General features: G+C 33.8%; 2 protein-coding genes across 2 annotated transcripts; both read right to left on the bottom strand.

Annotated features, from left to right (window-relative positions):
• Positions 1-5,069: 5,069 nt before the first annotated feature.
• LOC129238694 (uncharacterized) lies at positions 5,070-6,543 on the bottom strand. The gene is made up of 2 exons (XM_054873810.1): positions 5,462-6,543; positions 5,070-5,393 (listed from the first exon to the last, which is right to left on the bottom strand). The coding sequence occupies exons 1-2, from the start codon at positions 5,859-5,861 to the stop codon at positions 5,326-5,328; spliced, it is 468 nt and encodes a 155-aa protein (XP_054729785.1). The 5' UTR covers positions 5,862-6,543; the 3' UTR covers positions 5,070-5,325.
• LOC129238054 (uncharacterized) lies at positions 6,473-7,316 on the bottom strand. Its single transcript, XM_054873095.1, has 2 exons — positions 7,114-7,316; positions 6,473-6,952 (listed from the first exon to the last, which is right to left on the bottom strand). The coding sequence occupies exons 1-2, from the start codon at positions 7,306-7,308 to the stop codon at positions 6,473-6,475; spliced, it is 675 nt and encodes a 224-aa protein (XP_054729070.1). The 5' UTR covers positions 7,309-7,316.
• Positions 7,317-25,723: the final 18,407 nt, after the last annotated feature.

Below are 25,723 nucleotides of genomic sequence, written 5' to 3'. Positions count from 1 at the left end.
GACCTTATTTAAAGTACATTTACATTTTTTGTTATCAGACACTCGATGGCCCATGCTGATAGTGCTGCTGCCTCCTTATATTTGTATAACTTGTTATTATACAAATTTAATAATAATAATAATAAAAAATCCTGAAGCGGGCCACCCAAAATGCTTGCCTATATTTAATATATTTAATTCTCCCCTAACCCCAAAAAAAACGTGCTCTATAAAATTCAATTTTGGTAAATTATAAAATAGTGAAAATCATGTTAAAACGAAAAAATTCCTGTAAAGAAAGATTTTTTTCTTTTTAACTCGTATTTAATCAAATTCGTGTAAAAAAGAATCACAGCACTTCGGTAAATTTCACAAGGATGATAGGTTACCAGGTTTGTTATTTAACTATGGTGAAAACGCTCATTGTGAGAAGAATTTTTGCTTTGGAATTCGATAGCCGAATTCTGCACGATCATTTCACATGTATTCACACACTCGTCCAATCAGTCGTTGCTCAGATGGCAACGAAGTGTTATTGGTTAATTATTTTCGTATATCACGAACACAATCTCAGTTTTTTTGTAAACACGCCTCAAGTGACGTCAGCTCGTCAGCTAATTCTGTAAAATTCGCTCAGAGCGGAATAACGGTCTGTTAAAGAACTCACCTTAGAAATCTTTTCACCATGTAAAAGATTTGCATTAAAAAAATTCCAAGCCATATTAGGCGTACCATTTTTTTCGGACCTATTTCTGGGTTACGGTTTACTTCAAGAAACTTCCAATTTCAATTAAGAAAAAAAACTAGTTCGGCATGGATGGGAATTCCTGAAAAAATTTCTTAAAAAATCTGCTTCTTGCTTTTTGTTGCAAATACATCACTTCGGTAAATTGTAACCTCTTAAAAGAAAATTATTCTTGCCAGCAATACAAGTCCCTATTGGGCGTTCCATTTTTTTCGGACCACTTTTGTGTTGCCGTTTACTCCAAGATGTGCATTGGTGCGTGACCACCATTCGGAATTCAGAGGGAACGTAGGTTCGAATCTCGGTGAAAGATCAAAAATTAAGAAACAGTTTTTTCTAATAGCGGTCGCCCGTCGGCAGGCAATGGCAAACCTCCGAGTATATTTCTGCCATGAAAAAAGGTCTTCATAAAAAATATGAGAAAATGTTTACAATTTAATTTGTATATTTTTTTATTAATTTTTATATATTTTTTAATAATTTTTATGATTTTTTTATTAGTTTTTGTACTCTTGTATTAGTTTTCATAGTTTTTACAAATTTTTATTACTTTTCATTATTCTATGTTTTAAAGTTAATTTATAAATTTTTAAAATTTAATTGGTATATTTTTTTTATTAATTTTAATTCATAATTTTTTTTAGTAAAACTTTGTAATTTTTATATTTTTCTATTAGTTTTAACCTTCTGTTAATTTTTTTTTTATACATTTTTAAAAATATACAAATTTTTTTGATTAATTGTACTGTTTTGATTAAGTTTTATATATTTTTTTATGAATAATTTTTATTACTTCTTTTATTAATTTTTTATCTCCTTTTTAAATTTTGTTTTATACATTTATAAAATTTGAAGCAGTATTTCCGCGCAGAGAAAGAAAAAGTCGTGTCAATGTAGTTCACGTTTTTATTCCAACCGCCGTTTTTACATTTTTTGTCATCGCCTACTATCTAATGTTTAATAAGTACAAAGTTCTTTTGGCATCGCCTACTATCTAACGTATAATTGTACAAGTATAAAGTTCCATGTAAGTGAAGTACAATTGTTCGTAAAAGAGAGCAGGATTGGTTTGCAGAGTTGCATTAAGAATTCAACAAAATTCAATTTATATATTTTTTTATTAGTTCTTGTACTTTTGTGTTAATTTTCATACTTTTTATAATTTTTATTATTTTACAATTTTTATTCCCTTTTTAAATTTGCTTTCATAAATTTTTAAAATTTAATTTTTGTACTTTTTTTGTTAATTTTTAAAAATTTGTATTACTTTTCTTTGTTTTTTCTTTTAATTTTTTATCCATTTTTTAAATTTGGTTTTATAAATTTTTAAAATTTAATTTGTATATATTTTTTTATTAATTTTTGCCTTTTTTATTCATTATTTTTTTATTTATTTTTATATTTTTTTAGTTTTTACCTTCTTTTAAATTGTTTTTATACATTTTTAAAAATAAATTTTTTTTTATTAATTGTACTGTTTTCATTAATTTTTAAATATTTTTTATTAAAAATTTTTATTACCTGTTTTATTAATTTTTTATCCCCTTTTTAAATTTGGTTTTATAAATTTTTAAGATTCAGTTTGGATATTTGTTTTTTAGTGCTTGTACATTTTGTATTAATTTCCATATTTTTGAAATTTTTTTATTAATGTTGTATTCTCTTTTTGAATTTTTAAAAATTTTTAAATTTTTAAAACTTAATTTGCTTTAAATCTTAGTATGCTTTTTTGACCTTTTTTATCAAGTTTTATACTTTTCTTAATTTTTATTTTTTTTTAGTTTCTTATTCCTTTTTTAAATTGGTTTTCACAAATTTTTAAAATTTAATTTGAATATATATTTTTTTAATTTTTAAATATTTTTATTAATTTTGCATCTCTTTTTAAATTTGTTTTTATAAACTTTTAAAATTTATTTATATTTTTTCTTTTAATTTTGTCTTTTTTATATTTTTTTTTTATTATTTTTGTTAATTTTGTAGTTATTTTATATTTCGGCCTCCATTTCGGAAAGCCCATTTAATACCTTTTCATAATCTTATTATTTGATAAAATTTCTGCTTGAACTTTTTGCTACATCATGAAAAGTTCCATCACTTGGAATTTCTAGTGAAAATAAGCTCTGTGAAAACACTTTTTGGAACCTTTTGTTCGTAAACTTTTTTTACATTCTTCCTTGATATCAGCGGATTGCTAATCTATTGCTCTATACTAGAGCAGATCTATAGAATTTGCTGCTGTGTTGAGGTCTTTCACTACCGAATTAAGACCTAAATCTACAGGACCTCGCGAAGTGAAATTAAAATAATAGAAAAGTTTTTTTCTAATAGCGGGCTCCCCTTGGTAGGCAAACCTCCGAGTGCATTTCTGCCTTGGCAAGACACTCCATAAAAATACAACTGCCATTCGAAGGTAATATAAAACTGTAAGTCCAACCATTTGTGGAAAATCAACAGGACAACAACAACAATTAGTTTCAGACCTTCAGACCTTAGAAATTCTTCTTCTTCCTCGCATTCTTTAAAATCGTGCAATGTTTTGATATTTCTGCCACTTTTGTGTGGCTTCAGGTCCATAGTGGATTGTTGCTAGAACCCGGGAAGTTAATTTGAAATTAAGTTTCGGTATCAACCGACGACTAGTAACTTACGAAAATTTGCAATAAGATGTGGGGGTTCATTTTTTGGGTGTTGTACACTGGCTTGTGCTTTATTTTTTTATTTTTTTTCGTTTTTTTTTATTTTTTTTTTTGTTTTTTTATTTTTTTTTTTATTATTTCTTTTTTTTTATTTTTATTTTTTTTTAGTTTTTGTTTTAGTTTTGGTTTTTTGTCTGTAAACACTACGCAATATTTAAGTTAAAGCAAAAGCAACCAAATACAAATTTAAATTACTTGAAACAACAAAAGCTTTCAAATTTTAAAGAAAATGTAACAAGAAAAAAAAATAATTAAATTAAGCAGTAAAATTAACAATAAAAAATAAACAATGTATTACAACTGTATGTATACACACACACACATACATACAAGCCAGAAGTTATATGAAATGCTTACGTAATAATTACTTAGAAACACACAAAGCCAAGCACACAGCTGCATACAAAAAAACAATAAAAATGGTCGACCCAAAAACCAAAAATATAGAAATAAATTAAAAAATAAAACTGAGGTTTTCAAACCTAAAACCAAAGCCATTTAAACAAAGAAAAAAAGAACAAATAGTTGGCGTAAATTTAAGATTTCGTAAAATTTCTTAATTACAAATGAGTTGATTTCATACCGAGGCAAATCCAAATGTGCTAGTCCACAAACAGTGGTTAAGTATCTAAAAGTTGCAAACAAAAACGAAAGGGAAAAAATCTGGTGCATCCAAAAATCACACTCCATTACCGACCACACCTCATCGACTCATTTGTAATGCTCCCTAGTTTTTCAATTAATTATCCAAATGCATACAAAAATACTAATGCTGTAATATGTAGACATGATTTGTGCAACAGTTTCAAATACAAATACAGTAGGACGTACTTATTACTTAGTAACATAAAAAAACAAAAAAAATTAATAAAAAATTTTAAATTTTTAAAACAAAATATTTAAGAAAAATTATAATAAATCAACTACTCAATAATAAAACCAATGTAATTCATTAAACAAATTAAATTAATATTAATAAAAAAACTTTCCTTACGCCTTTGCAACTAATCGAAACCTTAACTCGAAACTTACTAACAACTTTTCATAAACACTTTCAATAATAACGGCATATTAAAAGGCATTCAAGCAGTTAAAAGCCAAATAGAAAATAGAGCTAATTTTCCTTAAAAGAAAACCAAAGCAACTAAGCAGTCGTACTTTAAAATTAGCACTCAATTTTAATTTCGCTGTAAAGCGCTGAATGGCGCCGAAAAGTAGACTATTTTAGTAGCGCGTGCTGCATATGATTTCTTGCTTTATATATATTTCATTCATAGATGTTAAATAATGATTAGATAATGCTAATGATTGCTAATTAACCTTCTTTTGTGAAATTTTCCAATTCATTAAACAATTAGAATTAGTTCAACTAATTCCCATTAGATAATTGAAATTTTTATTCCAATGGTAAAACTAATTGCAATTAGTTGCCATTAGCAAAAAAAAATTGGTTTACCTTTACAATTAGAAATCTAATTGACTTCTGCTAATGCAATTAGATATTGAATTAGCTCGAATTAAAATCAATTATTTTGATATTTTGAAAAAAAAAAAACTGAAATATTCATAATATGAATTTCACACATATATATATTACTTATGTATGTACATAATATGTACTACGTACATTACATACATACTACATCTATTTAACGTATGTACTAACTATTTAGTTATTAGAATGACCGAGTATATTCGCTTTCAGCAATACGAGCTTTTCAAAAGAAAAGTCAGTCAAGCGACTCCGCCTTGGACTATTAATAATGCCCGCAAAGGAAAATAGTCGCTCCACAGGGCCTGAAGACGTAAGCGGCGTGTTGCAAAACAGTGCTATGTCCTTTAATGTGGGATATTTGAACCATATATTGGAAGTTTTATCATCATCATTCAAATATTGATGCATCATATTCGAAATGAAATGCATGCTTCAACCTCCTCTGTCAATTTTGTCAATGAAGCAGTACTTCCTTCTGCAAAAATGTAATCAGATTTACTAAAAATACCATATATGTATATGTGTTACTTGTACAGAACTTACCACCATCACTGAAATCATAAAAGGCCGATTCAGTATACGAACCCTCACATTTATGATTTTCGTTTGTTGTAGGAAGGTTCAGCTTGATTGCATAATCAGTGATGATACGAATAACCCTTTCCGTTATATGCGTATATGTAAATTGCGGTGATGTTTTTTGTAAGATTTTCAGCCAGCTCAACTTTACGTTTGGAATCAGTGCAGCTGCAGCTAGCGCCAAATCTGCCTCCTCATTTAATTCAAAGAAAGCTCGGAATCGTTTTCTTAATTGCTTTTCCAGCTCTAATGCAATTGTAGAGAATGGATGCTCGATTTTCTGGTGGACTTTTATCAATTTATTGCTCAGAGTGATAATTGTAGGCAAAAGGCAACCATATCCAATACTCTGTTCGCCTTGCATAAAATCCAGACTCTGAGCAATAGGCGCCACAATCAGCTTGTATGTATCCAAATATGATAGTTCACAGGATGTATAACGCGGCAGGCTCAATTTATCGCACAACTCATCCAGTTTTGGCTTGTGCTGGAGAAGTCGAACAACGGCGTCGTATAGCGAGTTCCACCTCGTCACAACCGGCACAACGAGGCATCCACCTAAAGTTTCCTGTATCACTTCCGAACTTTTTGGCCATTTGCATTTTTTCCACAAATTATCGCATTTTTTGAACACCTAAATAAATTATATTCTAGTATAAAATATATTAACTAAAATATTTCTTACCACATTGTTCCGCTGGAATAGGGATTCATCGGCTTTCAAAATTTTTATTAAATCAGACGTAGCCAGAAGACTTAATGTGTGGCTAGAGCACCTGTGGTGTTTAGGGAGGCAAATCTTGTTTTGGGATTCTGATATATCATGGCCGCCGTCGTCTTCCATCTCAGAGACATTATCAACTCCATATTCCTTAAAAGCTTTGACAAAGTTTGACCCGTTGTCAGTTACGGATAGAACAATGTTTTTTCTATTTAAACCATAGTAAATATTTATGTCGGTCATGATATGCCCAATTACTTCCGCAGAGTGAACTCCAAACATCCTTTTGCACGCCAAAGCAGCTGATTTCCTCTTAAAATCTTTATCAAGCCAATGACAGGTGTCGCCGTTGTGCAGACATGTTTCGCTGTGGCTAGTTCGGCTTTCACACTTTCTTCCATGCGTTTGTGAAGCTCTCCTAATTTTTTCATTGCCGTCTGTCTACTCATTAACTTAAGGCCAATACCCTCAATTAAGTTGATAAATGACTGCCTTTCAACCAGGGAAAGCGGCAAGCCTGAATCCACTAGAAATTCAATAAGTTTCTTATCGAAATTTGATTGAATACTCAAGTCTTCATTTTTAGATTTCTTCGTAAGATATTCCTTATGAATTTTAGGATGCCGCACTCTGAGATGGCTGATAAAATTTGAAGAGACTCCCGTAAAACCGCGAATCACCTTATTGCAAGCAACGCACTTTCCGATTATTTTATCTTTTTTATTTTCTGAAATCTGATACAAGGTTTTTATATAAAATTGATTGATACTTTACTTCGCCCAAAAATTCATGTTAACCTACACCCATAAGTGAACTTACTACGGCACACTACACAAGTACTTTAACAACACAACAAGGGCTTTCGATGTATAGTTTTGTAATGAAACTTTCATACCTTCTTAACTTCAATATAAAAATTCGAGGTGAAAATTATATTGCCGAAAGTGCTTTCCATACGTCTTTTCACAAATTGTTCACCATCTCCATTGAACACCTTCCTTTTTTTTGATTCTTTCGAAGACGTGTATGTACCATCAAAATCCTCATCATCACCAGAAAATTCAATTGCAAATGATATTTCTTCCGACATTGCGACAAATAAATATGTTTTTAGGTTAACAGAAATACAACTTTCATTTAGAATATTATATTAAACAATGCGAATACTTCAAAGTTGGAAGTTGAAACAAATTGCAAAGCACGTTTATTTGCAAAAAATTTATTTTTATCACAATAGTTAATTCTAATTCGAGCTAATTGAATATCTAATTGCATTAGCAGAAGTCAATTAGATTTCTAATTGTAAAGGTAAACCAATTTTTTTTACTAATGGCAACTAATTGCAATTAGTTTTACCATTGGAATAAAAATTTCAATTATCTAATGGGAATTAGTTGAACTCATTCTAATTGTTTGATGAATTAGAGAATATAAACTAATTGCATCAATTGCTAATTCTAATTGGAATTTAACATGTATGATTTCATTCATCATTCGCACTCGTAAGAGAAAGCAGAAGTCTACCTGGCATACAAATAACAGGCAAATCTTATTTATGTAAAAGTAAAAAATGTAGGAGATGCAAGCAAATAACAGTAAATCTATATATATATATAACAGTATGAAATTATGAAAAAAAAAATATATATATAAAATCAAAATTTGTAACTACTTAAACGAAATACGTAGCTTAGAATATTTGAGCGAAAGCTCTTTGCCTTTCAAGCTCTCTTCCCTGCGGTCTCTCTCTCTGAACACTTGAACACTTCTTCTGCTCTCTTCTTTTTACTCATTTGCTCTCTCACCTGTCTAACATAACTTGTTAAATTTATATATTTAAAAAGTAGCACACAAAATACAGTAGAAACGCGTTGCTTCTTTTGAAACTCCAAAATCAGTAATGATTTTTTATGATAATAAAACAAAAAAAAAAAAAAAAACAAATAGTACCACGTAAACAATAATAATAATTACAAAAACAAAAAAAAAACAAGCGCAACCAAAAAAGCTACTTTAGTTATTGATACATTAAAAGTATTTAGTAAAAATGTACTTGAAATAAACACAAATACCTACACCCAAAAAAATATACATACATACAGACACATATTCCAAAACTCAAAAAAACAAACAAAAATTCTCAAAACGCGTCAAAGCGTTTTTCTGCAGCGAAAATTTTACAGTTCTCGATTTCAAAACAAACAAAAAGTATAAATCTGAATAAATATAATAAATAAATAATTGATTAAAATGTTATACGTAAATACTATAATACGTATACACACATACACACACACATGTGCATAAACACATACATATGTATGCATGTGCAGACCTCTAGTCTTATATACCAGATATTCTATAGTATTTATCACTGTGTTGGTGTAAATCAAATAACAACACAGCAAAAATCGAGCAGTGAGCAGACGAAAAGTCTACTCTAACAGTCAGATGTAAACATACAAAAACAAAAACGCAAGCAAAACAAGCAAAAGAGCAAAAATACGAGTATGGCCGAGTGAAATGCATATAAAAATGCACGCATACTTGTGCATACCAATATTTAGAGAAAAGGAGAAACTTGTGTAGTTTTGTAGAGCGTATGCAACTTTTAACTGGCGCAACAACAAGAACAACAGCAATAATTAGATGACAGTATAACAGTGAAATCAATACCAATTACACAATTAATTACAGTTACTCAAAATTAAGAATTATTTATTAATTAGAAATTTTAATTAATTGAACAAATAAACAATGAAGATTTTGAGCTAAGAAAAAAAAAACAACAATAAAGTCTTTTAATAGTCAAACTATTGGAATGCAGCATTTTTACTAGTTATTTTTAATGCGAGTGTTGCTGCTTTTAATACAAGGGTTGCCATCACTGAATCCATGCGCACGCGAGGGGTGTTGGCAAACTGAAATGTGGTCAAGGATTTGTGAAGCGGATCACTTTTTTCTCGACGTAAAGTAAAATAGAATAAAATAAAAAGTTGAATAAATTAAAAAAATAAAATAAGTTAAAATAAAAAGTAAAATAAAATCAAGAGCAAACTAAAATTAAATAAAAAGTTAAATAAAATTAAAAAACCAAATTAAATAAAATAAAAAATAAGCGAAAATAAAATAAATAAAAAAGAAATTAAACTAAAATAAAATAGAAATTAAATAAAAATAAAAAGTCAAATTAAATAAAACAAAATAAAATAAAATAAACAGAAAATAAAATGAAAAATTTAATATAATAAAATTAAAAGTAAATTAAAATAAAAAGTAAACTGAAATAAAATAGGAACTATTTAAAATAAATTAAAATAAAAAACAAAATAAAATAAAATAGAAAAAATACGAAAAAAAAAATTAAAAATAAACGAAAATAAAATAAAAACGGAAACTAAAATAAAATAAAAAGTAAACTAAAATAAAAACAACTATTGCTGTTTTCAGAGCACACAAAATAAAGGGTGGTTAAGTTTCAAGGGCCGGTGTTGATTTTGAATAGAATATAATTTTTTTAGGAAACTATTGTCATTTCTCTTCACTATGATAATACTGGTATGGCTCAATTACGTATGGAACAAAATATCGGCCAAAACGGCGGCGCACCTCCAACCGATGGTCCAAATTTTCGATGACGCTGAGGCATAATTGAGGTTCTATGCCGTTAATGTGCCAAATTATCTCATCCTTTAGCTCTTGAATTGTTGCTGGCTTATCGACGTACACCTTTTCTTTCAAATAACTCCAAAGAATGAAGCCCAATGGTGTCACATCACATGATCTTGGTGGCCAATTGACATCACCGCGACGAGAGATTATTCGGCCATAAAATTTTTCGCGCAAAAAAAACATTGTTTCGTTAGCTGTGTGACAAGTGGCACCGTCCTGTTGAAACCACATATCGTCCACATCCATATTTTCCAATTCGGGCCATAAAACGTTCGTTATCATCTCACGACAGCGAACACTATTCACAGTAACTGCCTGACCGGCCTTATTTTGGAAAAAATACGGCCCAATGATGCCGCCCGCTCATAAACCGCACCAAACAGCCACTCATTGTGGGTGCATTGGTTTTTAGGCAATCACTCTTGGATTATCATTCGCCCAAATGCGGCAATTCTGCTTATTGACGAATCCACTGAGGTGAAAATGTGCCTCATCACTGAAGATGATTTTCTTCGAAAATTGGTCATTCATTGTTGCCATTTCCTGCCACCATTCTGACCATTGACGACACTTGAAATGGCCAAGAGGCTTTAGTTCTTGAGTCAATTGCACGCGTGTTGATGCAAGTCTTTATTGCATAATGTTCATCAACCACGAGCGTGAGAGGTGCAATTGTTGGGCACGACGACGAGCTGACGTGGACGGCTCTTCAACCACACTATCGCGAACAGCAGCAATATTTTCCGCACTACGAGCTGTACGAGCATGCACTGGTGTTTTCACATCTTCCACAGACCCGGTTTAGTCGAACTTTTGCACAGTTTTTCCGATTGTACGCGCATTTGGACGATTAAATTGACCGAAAAAAGCACGAAGTGCACGATATGCACTATGATTTGAACGCCCGTTTTCATAATAAACCTGAATAGCTTTAACGCGTTGGTCGATTGTGTATCTTTCCATGGTTCAAATTGAGGTAGTCTGAAATTGAAAAATGTCAAATGAAATGTAGAAAAAAAAACTTGACGTTTAGGTGTGGTTCACATTCAACATCGGCCCTTTATATTAACACTTGCGCAAATTATGAAAGGATTAGATTGTTTGATCCTTTTTTAAATGCCGCTAAAATACCTGAAATACCAGAACTGGCTGCTAGCTTCGAAACTGAGATCGCGCTTGGTCACCACTGATGGCCGATTCGAGATCCCAACATCCCATAATAATGGTTCATCAGATTGGAGGCACTTTTCCAATGGGATTTTCTTGAGAATTAATGATTTAGGTTTGCGACATTGTGTTGCAAAGTTGGTCCCAAAGGTTCTGAATTACATGCAAAAAAGAGATCGCGTTGATATCGCTAAAGGCACGGTTTCCAAGGTTGAACCCCACCCAACATTCATCGAAATTGTAGACGAGACGTAGGTTTATGAGTACGACACGCAATCCAGACATAAGGCGAGCGGGTGGAGAGCTCTGATTGAACCAATACCGAAACAAAAACACATCGTTTTCAGTTAAAATAGAAAGCAATGCACGTGGTTTTTATCGATTATTTACATTCGTATATTATACCACAAATTTTTGCCAGAAGGTCAGATATTTAATAAAGTCCATTATTTGTAATAACTCTTCCAAACTAAATGTCGGCCTTTATCAGATAAATAACTACATAGCAGGTCAAATTCTTTAAAATAGTTTAAATTAAAAATTAATAATTTTATACTTGGTTGAAAGGCGGTGCAATTTACATTCAAGAAATGCATTCGAACTTTATGGCATTTTGTTGTCTGTTGCTATTTTCTACATATAAAGAATAAATATTTCCTTGTATGCACCCTGTCTCACCTGCACTTGCGCCATCTGGTTGTGAGTTTCCAGGATGTTAATTAACAGTTCGTTAGCGCTAGGCAGAATATCCTACCTGAGCTTCAAAACTTTTACACTGTGCCAATTTATTTGTACCTATGACGTACACTTACGTTAAATAGCTTGATTATGAGGTCAGTGGTAGTCAGAGGCCCGAAAAAATGATGATTTTCAATAATTTTTGTTTTGCTAGTCAGTTGCTTTATTTTACAAAAATAAAAACATAGCATTAATACATCAGGTTTCGGCTTGACTTTAGCATAATTTCAAACAAAAGAATTAATAATTGTAAAAGTTATCGCTGTTTGTGGGCAGCCCGTTCCTCCAGAAGTTCCTTGTGGTGAGCATCGCAAGTCCTTGGAAATTCATCTAAAATCAATCGGACAAGAAAAATTAGTTTTATTAATAGATAATCTTGTGCCTGATCGAAGCTTTTTCTTTCAAATTTAACAATATGAGGAAAAAAATTTCGAGAAAAACCCGACAATTCATTGTTTCAAAACAGTCGAAATTTTTGAAAAAAAAAATCTTTCGATCAGGCACGAGTTTTTTATGTTTTTCAAAAGCAGTATAAATTTTATTGAAATCTACCAAGCGGTTTTTAAGTTACAGTGACCACCAGTTCAAAAAACATAGTTTTGAGAAAAACGCATTTAAAGTTTTGCTATCCGCCTTGGAGCGCCCGAGCGTTCTGTGTTAATTGTTGAATAACTCGAAAATATTTGTGTCGAATTTTCACACAATATCTTATACTTTAAGAATATGCAAAAAAAATCTAATTTTTTGAAAATTCTGACTACCTGTAACCCCTTAGTTGTGGGTCAAAAATTCATGGATAATGATGGAACTGTGCAACGTTGCGTTGTCAAGGTGCGAAATTCACGAGCTGCTTTCCCACAAATCCGTTCTTTTTTGGCGAATTGTTTTACGTAAATGTTTCATAAAGCCCAAATAATAGACTTTATTAACTATCTGACCTTCTGGCAATAATTTGTGGTGTAAAATGCCATTGTAATCTATAAAAACTTGAGCATTTCTTTTTTTTTTTGTCTGAAAACGACGTATTTTTTTGCACTTGCTTCATTCAGAGCTCTCCACTCACTCCGCTGATATCTGGATTGCGTGTCGTACTTATAAACCCACGTCTCGGCTCCAGTTGTGATGTCTTCGATGCATGTTGAATCGGATTCAGCCTTGAAAATCATGCCTTCAGCGGTATTAACACGCTCCCTGTTTTGCATTAAATTCATATCCTTTGGTACCAACTTTGCAGCACCACGTCGTAAACCCAAATCACTCGACTCGGGAGGATAGGGCCTCTTCAAAACTCAGTCTTGCATTGGCTTCGTTAATCTGTTTTGCTTTCTAGCAGGTTGGATGCTTAGTCTGCCGCTACCAGTCCTAACTGGTGGGAATGCCTACCTGTCGTTGCTTAGGAACAAACTTTCTAACTGTTTAGAGCGCCATCTGTGTTTCACATTATTCTGCCAGAAGGATCACACAGATGGTTGAGGATACCCCTAAATTTGGTATGTCTCCGCTATTACCGCAGTTGCCCGCTTTCTCTTGCTGGAGCCACTGATGCAATGTGTAACTGTTTGTTTTTGCTTGTTTTAGCAGCTACACTGCAAATAATGCGCTGACTTTTGTGCGGGAGTAAGGATTGGAGGGATAAGGATTTTTTTTGTTTTTTGTTTTTGGGGTTGAGGAATGAAATTTTTTTTTTGTTTTTTAGAAAGTGGGAAATGTGCGAGGACCGTGGAAATTGAAATGGCATTCGCTAAACCTTCAATATTTTACAGAATTTTAGCTATGCACTTCAAAATTAATCCACAAATTAGAGGGCGCAGTTGCTCACCCCAGCATGAAACTAAATCCCTTCTCCTCTAATGGTAAATACACAGATCTGCTTACATACATACCTACACACATACATATGCATGTGTATGGATGTATGTTATAAGACGCGTGCATCAGCGCGCCATTGTGCCGCCTCTGGCGCATTCTCTCCGCGCCTCTTTTAATTATTGTGTCATTATCAAAAACACGTGGTGCAATTATGCCACACACACACACATCCATACACATACACGAATACAGAAGAAGCTTTACACCGATAAATCTAGAAATTATGAAAATGAAAATTAGTTTTCCACGCTTCGGCGACAAAGACAATTGAGCGGCACCGCAGCGACAGTGCGAAACAGCCAAATGACAAGAAATAAACAAACAAACCAAGCACGCGGACAAAGTAGTCGCCCCTTTGCTTCCGCCTGCAGTCGGTTGCCTCTTCAGCTGAAATTGCACCTCCACGTGATAATTTAGAGCAGATTGTCGCCGCTGAAGATCGTCGCCTGGCTGCGGCGTTTAAATTTAGTTGAACGATCTTTTGTGCGCTCAAGCAGGCGTCAGGGGGATTGCAGTGCATACGCAGCGCGCTTTTGTGCTGTGCGTATGTGCGTGTGTGTGCAGGACGCGTGCGTTTGCTAGCCGAGCATTTGCTTTCAATTACGCACTGCAGCTGTGATGATTTATTTTTGGTTCCCGTCAGCCAAAATGTCAACCAGCGGAAGATACGATAAAATTAAGGTAGACAAGAGCCAAGCGTGCGGGTGGGATGGTGCGAGTGCAAGAATTAGCGACGGAGAGGGCGCTGTGGGGTATCGGTGGAGTGGCACTGAGATTGAAAGTGTCGGTGACGGTGACGTTGCTGTATTGCCGCATTGACAAAGGGGACGAATTAAAATAACGGGGTATACTCAATCATAATTATGTGATTTGTTCGAGAGGAATTTCGTGCTCGCAAGTCTGGAAGGAAAGCTATACCAATGAAATTTTTGGTATGCCACAAAAGTTGTGATTGAAAGAGATGCTGAGGAGGTTCATTGCGGAGGAGTGTAGATTTGCTTATGGTACTGCGATTATTTGTAACATAGCTCTGGATCCTTACTGGAATATGTTTTTGCATTAAAATTTATAACTGTTATTATTCATCAAATTCCGATCAGTTTGGTAACTATAGAAAATGGTTTAGATCTGAACTCAGACCATTCACCGCGGTGAAATAAAGACTAATGAAATGAACAGTGAAATAAGTGGACAGAGTGGGAGTTCAGCAAACACAAGTTGGTCTCCTTCTTCCTCTTCTTCTTCTTCTTTTATTTAGGACATGCCTGTTTTTCTTTACCCAGATCCTTGGATACAAAATTTTATAATTTATCATATAGGTAATGTTGTATTATATACTGAATTATATATTTAAATACATATGTATGCATTGATATTAATTTTCTATTGAAGTTGATATCCAGCTTTGCGCCCATCTTTTCGGCGGTTTTCCAGGACGCCGTCTTCCCACTGCAATTCCGTCACGTGCAATCTTAATTAATCGGTTGTTGGAGGCTCTTGAAACATGCTCGTTCCATGAGCGTCTTCTTGATCTTATAAAGTTGACAATGTCATCGGTGTTCGTCTGGATTCTACTATCATGGTTTCTACAGCAATCCCACCTCGTTTTTCCTGCTATCGTCCTTAATGTGTGCATTTCTGTAGAGCGTAATAATTGTTTCGTTTTTGTGTTCTCCGCAAGTGCTTCTGCACCGTATGTTAATATCGGTCTTAAGATTGTTTTATACACACGCGTTTTGCTTTCTACATTCATAAATTTGTTCTTCCATATAATATCTCGCAGAAAACCTGATATTTTTGCATCATTTGTACATCTTTCTCTCACTTCTGTGATGATATTCCGATCGTTCGATACATCTATTCCCAAATATTTGAATTGCATTACTTGTTCGATAATGTTCTGGTTATTTTCTTGCTTACTCCTTATTGGTTCCTTAGATATTACTATTGATTTTATTTTTGCAGTTGAAACTTCCATATTAAATTTCAAACCAGTAGTAACGAAACGGTGCAAGAGCCTTTGAAGATTATCTTCACTATCAGCAATTAAAACTGCATCATCTGTTTAGCAAATAATTGTTATGTTTTGATTGTTTAGTTTGTAGCCTTGAAGTTGGTTAACTTCAGAAATAATTTTATCTATGACTAGCAAACCCGGCCCCCTTCGCTGGGCACACTAAAATAGAATAGATATGGTTTAGAACAGAAAATATATGATTTTCATATTATTTATTTCTTTGTTCTTTATTCAAGCGCTTTGGCATAAACAATATTTTTTGTTTTTCTATTTGTTTTTGAGTAAATATAAAATATAAATTGAAAATCAGGAAAAAAGAAGATTGTTTTTAAATTTCAAATCAACGCAAATGAATAACTAAGAAACAATCGTCTTTTTTCCTTATCATCCATGAATTTTTCGTTTCAATTTATATGTTTTATTAAGCATTGGAGCTTTTTTAACCATTATCCATTTATATTTTTCAAAAATAAAAAACCAAAAAAAAATTTTTTTCCACGAACACATAATTTCATTCGGATTTCACATTAAATTCTCAAATTTCGTAAGAAATTATTCACTGTTCCAAAATCCACTCCAAAAAAAATTTACAAACAATTTTTACATGTTGCACTTACGTTTTTTCCTTATGGCATCCAAATCAGAAAGAAATATTGACACATTGTAACTCACACTGTCAATTTGACAGTTCAGTTCCGCCCCAAGCGTTAAAAAAGTAAGCGACATTATGGCTGGTTCAAAAGAACGCTGTACCCTTTGCCAGTGCTCCGAATTACAACCAAACTTTACGAAACCCATTTTCAATACTTACTTAACAATGTGCGTAAGTTTGGTTTAATTCGGTGCAAAGACACGGCGGGTCCACGTTTTGGCATATATTTCGAGACCCTAGTCATCAATAGGTATGAAAATTACCCCGTATTAAAGCACCTATCAACAGCTTTCATTTGATACCCATATTGTACATACACATCCGAAGGTTACCCGGGTTCACGTTTTGACCTATATCTCGAGCCCTATTTCCAAAATAAAATATTATCCATGTTACTCGTGGATGATGTAGCTTTCGAATGGTGAAAGAATTTTTAAAATCGGTCTAGTAGTTTTTGAGCCTATTCATTACAAACAAACAAAGTTTTCCTCTTTATAATATTAGTATAGATTACATTAAAAAGTTGCGGACTTAATGAATCCCCTTGTCGTATTCCTGTGGTGTACTCTGTACTATTGGTAAATTTCTCATTTACCATAACTTTAATTGTACAATTGGTATTGAGATTCCTAATGACTTCAACAATTTGTTGAGGAACTTTTCTGTTTTTTAAAATTTCCAAGACGTCCTTCAGCCTGATTCGGTCGAAAGCTTTTTAAGGTCTACAAAACACACGAAGGCTGGACAATCGAGCTCAATTGATTTTTCCAATATTTGTTGTAAGATAGAAATGCAATCTGTTGTTGATCGGTTTTTACGAAATCCTTGCTGTTCTTCTTGTCCGTGTAGGTATGGCTGTCTCCTTCATAGGCAAAAATTAAGCAATTAACAGCACTGATGATATCGAAAAGGAAACAGTGGGCTTCACAATGCACTGAAATCTGAAACATTTAAACGAAATAGAACGTTAGCCACATAAAATACTGTGTCGTATTAACAGAAAAAGAAAATAAGGAAAAAATGTCAAACAATAAGATTCCCACTATTAAAAACAGAACTTCATGAATTAACTAAACTGCACAAAGACAAACTACAAGAACATAAAAGCAAAATGTTCAACAAAAATTGACAACGCCTTTCAGCTGATAGGAAATCCGATTATGCTCTTCGAAAAGCCCCAGAGAACATAAAGACACCAAGCATCCAGAATCTTCCAATTGAAAAACCAAACAACTCTCAAGTTTGCGCAAAAAGCGATATCGAGAAGGCTGAAGCTTTCGCGCAACACCTTTAAAGGGTATTGCAAGCCCATCAAATAATTGATAGCATTATTCCGCCCCCGGTTGTCCAAAAATTCTGTGAAATTGAACCATATACATTCTTGATATTAATTTCAAAAATTCCTAAAATGATGAATAGCCTCAGTTTTGTCCTGATAACAGATGAAGTTCTAAAAAACCTAACACCTACCGGTTTGGGTAAATAAAAATATAAATTATTGCATTTGAAATTCTCGGAAATTACAATAAAACATTTAAATGATGCAGCCTCTTATTGTCCAATCTCGTTACTTCATCTGTTGGGAAACAATTTTGAGAAGCTATTTGGCACCCGCTTAAGGGGTTACATGGGTTTCGTGGGTTCAAAAAATCGATTTTTGTTTTTTGGCTTATTAATTTCTACAACATCTAAAGAATATTATCCTAAATTTTCAAGTCGATCCGAATAATAGTTTCGGAGATACAGCATTTGGAAGGTGTGCGCTCCAAGCCACTTTTATTGTTACTTAAAACTTTAAACACGTTTTTCTCGGAACCGTTTTTTCAAAGTTGGTTGTCAAATGTTCTCGAAAACTACTCAACCGATCTTGATGCAATTTTACACTGGTGTTCGAGATACAATTTACTCGTGCTTGGACGAAGGATTGTTTTTTTTTTCAATTAGAACTATTTAAAAAAAAAAAATGTCAAGCAAATTTGAACGAAATTTTCATTTTTTTGGAAAAATGTCTGCCAAAATTCCAATTTTTACTTTTTTTCTTTCCTTCGTTTTTGTTTTTTCATTTTTGATGAGCCTGTCAGGAGTTATGATGACAACGCGCACGCACCTTTTTTTCGAGGAGTCACCGGAAATTACGTCACAATGGAGGAGTTTTAATTTTTTTTTTTGAAAATTTCAGAAATTATATTTAAAATATGTATCTATACGACAGAAAAAAGTTTGATTTAATAAATAAGTTTTTACATAGAAAAAAAAATATTGAAAATAGGCCCTTTTTTACCCGACGAAACCCATGTAACCCCTTAAGGGGACAAATACCTGTAAGCGGCCATATTTTCCCTGACTTTCATAAAAATTATTTAAAATGAAGAAGTCAAAATACCTATATTTTTTTCAAAATTGGCATACAGTTTATTTATATATTAAAATAATATAAAAAATTTTATTTTACTTTAATCATTTAAAATGGCGAATGTACACTTAATTCTTCCAGGAAGGTCGTAGCGGGGTTTCTCAATCGGCGCGCATTGCAGCATCAGTGACCTGAATGCAAAACACCAAAAAATATTTTGTTTATTAATGTCATAATATATGAATTAAAAAAAACTAATGGAAAAAAATCGCGGAATAAAATGCTTAAAAAAATAACAAAATGAATTTTGGGGCGAATTACCTTAAAATTTTTACTTACGATTATTTTTTCGAAAACACGAAGAACAGTTTTCGCTGGCAGGCTTATAAATACATACATTATTATTGTATTATTATTAGAAGGCCATTACGCACTGCGACCAGAGCTGATCTATTGTGAAAGGCCTATTTTGTAACCCTAGAATTTTAGGCTTTTTAGAAATTTTAGCACCGTTTTGGGTTTGTTGTTCCAAGGATTGTATGGATTCAAAAATATAATAATTAGTTACTTTTAGTAAAAGTTTAGTGACAACTGACAAGTCTGACAACTTTTATTATATTGTATATTCACAAAAAAATAGAGATTTTGAAATGGTTGCCAGAAAACAACATCCCTGTAGGCTTATCGATGAAACTCACCGTATGCAATTAAATAAAAATTCATATATATATACAATATATTTTTAATTTTACTTGTATTATATTTTTATAATAATAAACAAATTAAATAACCAGGTTACAATTTGATTTATATTATGGATCTCCGGTAAGGTCAATAATAACTCATCCATATACAAGTATATTCAGGATCTTAAGTTATATTTTACTACATAGTTTATTTTTCCTAGTATTATAATTATTTTCGAAATGGAAGGTCTAAACCATGATGCTTTTTGAGTATTTTATTTTCATTGGTTTCATCAACTAGCGTAATTGCCAAAGGCTTATGATGATAAGTGCCTCACGTAAGCCTAATTCATTGTGCTTCAATTTTTACAAAAAGTTTTTTAAGGTCTGAATGAATGGCTTTATTAGTAATAAACCTGTGAGTCTTAAAGTTTTCGTTTGATACCTTTGTAATACTTCTACTTTTACCCACTGAGTTATGCCCATATGGATTTTAGTATAACTTCATATAATAAAAGTGTGGTTTCTAGGTATAACCACGATTTCGGTTTGAGATACCAGTAAAGTTTTTTGAAAGGAAACCAATCACTTGGCCTTGATGTGAATAGAAAGTGTATAGATGTATTTATGTTTGCTTTCATTTTCCATCGGTCTAGCCTAATCTGTATCTCGATTAATTCTTTTGAACTATATTGGCTGCCACAATTGGAGACTGGTTTGACGCCAGTAGAGCAGTATCTTCAGCATATAAAAATTCATATAATTCTGTTGTCATTTTAATTTTATAAGTCTAAGTGTTAAAAAGTTAAGAAACTCGATCGAAAACCATTGAGTGAGACGTCCACAACAACGAACCCCGACAAAATGGTAGCACATCATTATTTTGACAATTTTTCTTTTTTATTTGAATATTTGAATTTCCATTGTGTTTTTTGACGAGAAAATTTTTCAAATTGAGCAATTCGTAAAATCCCAAAACGATAGGGTTTAATTGACTGACGGTTCATACGAGAATTTGAGTCATCGAATGGCCACCAAGAGGCAGCACCCGCCTTAGGTAATGGTTTGAGCAGCGGTAACCGCAGATGGGCGCTCTTCAATCGTTTTCATCGAGCCTGGCATCAAGGTCAATGCGAAATATTATCGGGAAAGTATTCTTGCTTTAAAGCCGTGGGCAAACAAATATTTCTGTGGCAGATCATGGACGTTTCCAACAGGACTCGGCACCGCCTCACAAAGCTCCAAAGTGAACCAAGAATGGCTAAAAAGCAAAGTTCCGAAGTTCATAACGTCCACACAATGGCTCTCAAATTCAGCAGACGCGAATCCGATGGATTATTCTCTTTGGGCCATTTTGGGGAGCAAAGTCCGAACTAAAAGATTCACCAGTCACGAGGCGCTGAAGAAAGCCATTGTCTGCGAGTGGTCCAAAATACCTGCTAGTCACATTCGGTCCGCTTGCGATTCGGTTCTGGACCGTCTCAAGGCCATAGTCAAGGCAAAAGGTGGTCATATCAAGCTGTGGGTCTAATTTGTGCCTGTTTAATATGTGCGTTGTTATGCCCCGTGTGACAATCTTTGCTCGAAATAGGAGTTTAAGAAACCTCTATATATTAGTTTTGGGGAAAAATAAATCAATTATTTTTTCGGTGCATGACTGTAGAGATCGATGTCTCGTAAAGTATCGACCAAACAAATGAAAATTTATGCTCGTGTTCAAAGAGACAAATCGCAAGATCGTGGCGGCCAATTGATGCACGCTCACCGAACGAGAAGTTTCTAGCTCCTATGAATTTTTAAAAATAAGTGTCCCCGCCGAAAAGTTACGAAATTCTTAAAATTTACATCCCCTCTTATAACCCAAAAAGAAGTTAAAGCCAAATAAAACCTGTGTCGATTAGTAGTTATAAAATGGTACCTCACTTCAGTCCCGCTCACTTCGATAGTAAGATCAAATGCTATATAATGTGTATTTAATATGGATATAAGATCAAATGCTCTTATTTTTGTGATCAACACGGTAAGAGCTATAAGGTCAGGTGCGCAGAATACAAAACAAAGCAAACACAAATACATTTTCCTTCATGCAAATTTACTTGATATGGACTGGCCGCACTTTGTTTCTTACTAAAGTTAAAAAAAATGGCTCGATTCCTCAAAAGAGGAATAAATTAATATTTGTTTATCATTGACCATTAAAAATAAATAATAAAATATTGGCGCCTACCTTTCCGTTAGGTATTTGGCCGAGCTCCTCAAAAAGATTTTTATGAAAAGCTTTGTCGTAGCTGAAATACACTCGAAGGTTTTCCATTGCCTGCCGGGGGCGACCTCTATTAAAAAAGAAATTTTCTATAATTTTCCTGTTTCATGCACGAAGATTCGGACCTACGCACTCCCAAATGGTAGCCACGCACCAACCCATTCGGCTACCATGGCCATTACTTTGTATACAAAATGTTTTATTATTTACGAATAATAATAATTATTAAAAAAAATTGGTTTTATACGATTGGCTATTCTCACAATATTTTGAAGTGACCAAAGACATTTCTTATCAAACGCAGAAACCTCAATAAGAAATTTTTAAAGAGTTTCATTCGATCGCTAATTTGGTGATGTGGTGATTTGGTGTGGCCACAAAAGATCTTTAGGTCGAACTGCAAACCACCCATTATTCTTGTTGTTGTTGTTATTGTGGCAGCTTGAACATTCCCCACACCTGTACGGGCAATCCTGATTGATTGACTCTCTTTGGTCGGTTACAAATCCAGGTCATTCCGGTAACTTAGAACCGGCTGTTACCCCATTATTCTATTCTAATGCGGTGATAAGGCCTGTGTTAACCTAGCAAAATATATTAGCCAGCTGAGAATTGCATGCTCCAGAATAGTAAACCCATCGCACTGCTTTTCATTTCCTGCGGAGCGCATTTGCTGACCTCTTTTTTTTACTTTACTAATTTTAGTGTAAATGATTCGATGTTGCATAAAAGGGTTCAGGGACTAACTAATTAAATGGCATACAAACACACGACAGCCAAATTGACGAATAATCAGTCAGAAGATGAGAGAAAATTATGACATTCAGATTTTTATTTGCTGTTCATCAAAATGATTTACGCAAACTGTAATCGCTTGACGTGAGGTTTGACATGAGGGGAACTGTTGTGGTGCATGACATACTCGTACAAACATACATGCAGCCACACATACATATAGTATTTATGCTTCAAGCACTAGTGAAGTGGGGAAGCTGCTCTCATACACATACACACATACCAGGCACATCAAATGGTTCACAAGCGGTAGCCTGTTTTAGGACTAATTAAAAGAGGTGCACACTGTCGGCAACCCGTGGAGAAATGTGTGGAGCGAAAGGGGCGAGCGACTGCAAACGCTTACTCGTATGTTCATCGATTGCCTTGATGCTCCACCATTTGAAGTTTATGACATTTCCACTTTCAGTGCGCTGCTATATGTAGATATGTATGGAGAACAAATGAAAGTGTTCCGCCTGTTGTTTTTCAAACGGTTTTTTTTGTTTTTTTGCTTTTTAATTTTTTATTATACAACTTTTAAATGCTCTGACATAGTTGTTATTGGTTTTTTGGTTGTGTGCTTTGCTGATGAATGCGAGACGCCTGTCGGTAATTGACGACTTGTACACACACACACACTCATACATGTGCTCACAAGATCCATTGTAGCTACACGACAAGCCTATTAAGTAAAGGGGTACACACCAAGCAAATACAAAGTGAATTTACTCTGGTGATTTATGTGTGTGTCTGTGCAGTAGTGGGTGCTCTGCTGTTGCTCGGGGTGAGAATGTTAAGTGTTGAAAATATGACAGCCAATTTGTTCTCAACATTTTGCTACTTAAAAGAAGAAAGTTGAGATGATTTTTATGTAGCTACTATGCGCACACACACACACATATGTATGTACGTACATGTATGCGGGGCCTGGGAAGAAATACAGCTAGCAAATGGCGTTTTGTGACGTCTTACTGTAGACATGGCAAGTAGGCGTTCGAAGTGTTGTCGGTGATTTAAATAAGCCAGCTGGTTATGCTGTTAAATATTTAGTATCCAGATATATATGTATGTGTGTATGTATGTGTGAATACTAAACTGGTTCAGGTGTTACGCGTATTCGTTACTGAAATTTTTCTATGGGAATTATTGAATTTATTTGTAATGAAGTCTGGTTCAAAACTCTATACTGGGCATTATTTGGTTTTCGATCACTTTTAAAACCTTTCTGTCATTTTTTCCAAATCCATTTAAAATCTTTAGAATTCTTGATTAGGTATGATCAGTAGTTGTACTGTGAGGGTCACATGTTGGCAAGGAACAGCAAATAGAATCCCAAATTTATCGATTACATTCTCTTAGTACCTGCCATTGTTTTCTGAATGAGTCTATCTCAGGTATGGCTTAGACGATAGTTGCTTTGAGGTTCTGAGTTATTTCTCAACTTTCTTTTTAAGGTATTACTCATTGAGGAAAGCAAATATAATTTACATGAGTCGTATGGAAAGAGTTGCTTGAAGGAATCCCAATATTGAATTTGCGCCGAAGAAGGCAAAGGCTACTGTGAAGCACACAAATGGTTCTGTGCTGGTTTCAAATACAGGTGTTGGAAATATTCATTTTGTAGAAGGCAATATGAATAAATTTCAATATCTGAACATCCTTATAGTTAATATTTGGCAAAGTGCCAAACGGTTGGGTATTACTTTCCATCAGGGCAGCGACCAAAAGCCCACCTCCATGCATCCCAAGATGTGGCTTATCAACAACTGCCCTTAACTACTCTAACCAGCGTCATTTGACTGATCGCACTATAATTGAGCATATTTGAGAGGAATTGTCCAGAAAACTAAAAAAATAAGATTTTTCGGTACAGAAACGAACTGAAGGGAGCTCTGCAAACCACCTATGGTATAATATTTCACTAGCCATATGCGAAAACTTAGTAAATTCTATGCCGAGACGATTAAATGCAGTAATAAAAGCCAAAGGAGTAGCCGCTAAGCACTGATCAGGGAGTTTAATCAATTGATTAATTTTTCAAGGATATAAATTTTTGTACGATTATTCGTTTGACCATGAATTCTACGGTTTTGTTTACTTCTTTCTGTGTATAAAAAAGTTGAATGTAAATATAATTTATTTATGTGAAAAAATGAAGTAGACTCTAAATAAAAGACAAATGTGCTTTTTCGAAAAATATGAGTATGTGAGTATGTAAGATTAAGCGTTTGAGCCACTGTATACGTACACTGGACCCTTACTTACTGCTATTCTCCTCTCCGAGTGGAGCATAGGGCCTCGACTACCCTCCCAAATGTAACTTCATTAAGTTCGCTATTGACAGTTCTTCGCCAGATTTTAGCAAGGGCACCTGACCGACGGAATATTTGCGGCTTCCACCTTACTGCTTGTTTTGCAATGTAGTTGTTCTCTTTGCGAACTGTGTGCCATTTCCGCTTCTTAATTTCATTGCATGCATATATCAGGTCAGTCCGTAAGTTCGTGCGTATTTTACCCATAATTTCACTTTTGTACGATTTTTGCATACAAGAACTTATTCGTGGAATATAACGGAACTATTTACATTTTCTTTGATATGTTGAGCATTCAAGAAGTGATTTTAATCGCGGATAGAAGCACGTGTTGTTAAAAAATAAAATGGAATATTCGAAAGTTTTTTTTTTGTATTTTTTTTTATAAAAGTGGTAAAAATGCAACACCTGCTGCTGCAGAAATAAACACTGTTCACGGAGAAGATTCCGTGAGTGTATGGACTGCCCAAAAGTTGTTTACAAAATTCCAAAGTAGTAACTGCGACGTGGAGCGCCCCGCGCACTGGTCGTCCTGAAGTCTTTAACTCCGATGCCTTGCTCGAACTCGTGTAAGCTGAGCCAAATTTGACAGTCGATATGATAGCTCAGAGGTTAAATTCATCGCATGGAACAGTTCATAGGCACCTGGTTCAGTTGGGAAAGGTTTCAAAGCTAGGAAAATGGGTTCCGTATAAACTTTCCGTCGCCCACCTTCAGCAGAGTGTGAATGTGTGTTCTCAGCTGCTGCAACGGCTTGAAAATGAAAATTTTTTGAACCGTATCGTTACTGGTGATGAAAAATTGGTCCTTTACAATAATCCTGTTTGCCAACGCCAATGGTTAGATAAAGATGAAACACCAGAACCGACCCCTAGAGATGGCCTTCACCCCAAGAAGATTCTCCTGTCTATTTGGTGGGATATGGCTGGTATTGTTTATTATGAACTTCTGGAACCAAACCAGACGATAACTGCTGATTATTATTCCCATCAGATATCA

Source organism: Anastrepha obliqua, chromosome 2 (genome assembly GCF_027943255.1).
Source record: "Anastrepha obliqua isolate idAnaObli1 chromosome 2, idAnaObli1_1.0, whole genome shotgun sequence".
Classification (NCBI taxonomy): domain Eukaryota; kingdom Metazoa; phylum Arthropoda; class Insecta; order Diptera; family Tephritidae; genus Anastrepha; species Anastrepha obliqua.
This window is presented reverse-complemented; position numbering and strand designations above follow the sequence as displayed.

Bases quoted from the DNA above. Each gene is read 5' to 3' on its own strand.
- LOC129238054 (XM_054873095.1), bottom strand. From the start codon at position 7,308: ATGTCGGAAGAAATATCATTTGCAATTGAATTTTCTGGTGATGATGAG. The intron at 6,953-7,113 runs GTATGAAAGTTT...ACCTTGTATCAG, and splicing joins TTTATATTGAAGTTAAGAAG to ATTTCAGAAAATAAAAAAGA.
- LOC129238694 (XM_054873810.1), bottom strand. From the start codon at position 5,861: ATGCAAGGCGAACAGAGTATTGGATATGGTTGCCTTTTGCCTACAATT. The intron at 5,394-5,461 runs GTAAGTTCTGTA...ACATTTTTGCAG, and splicing joins TTATGATTTCAGTGATGGTG to AAGGAAGTACTGCTTCATTG.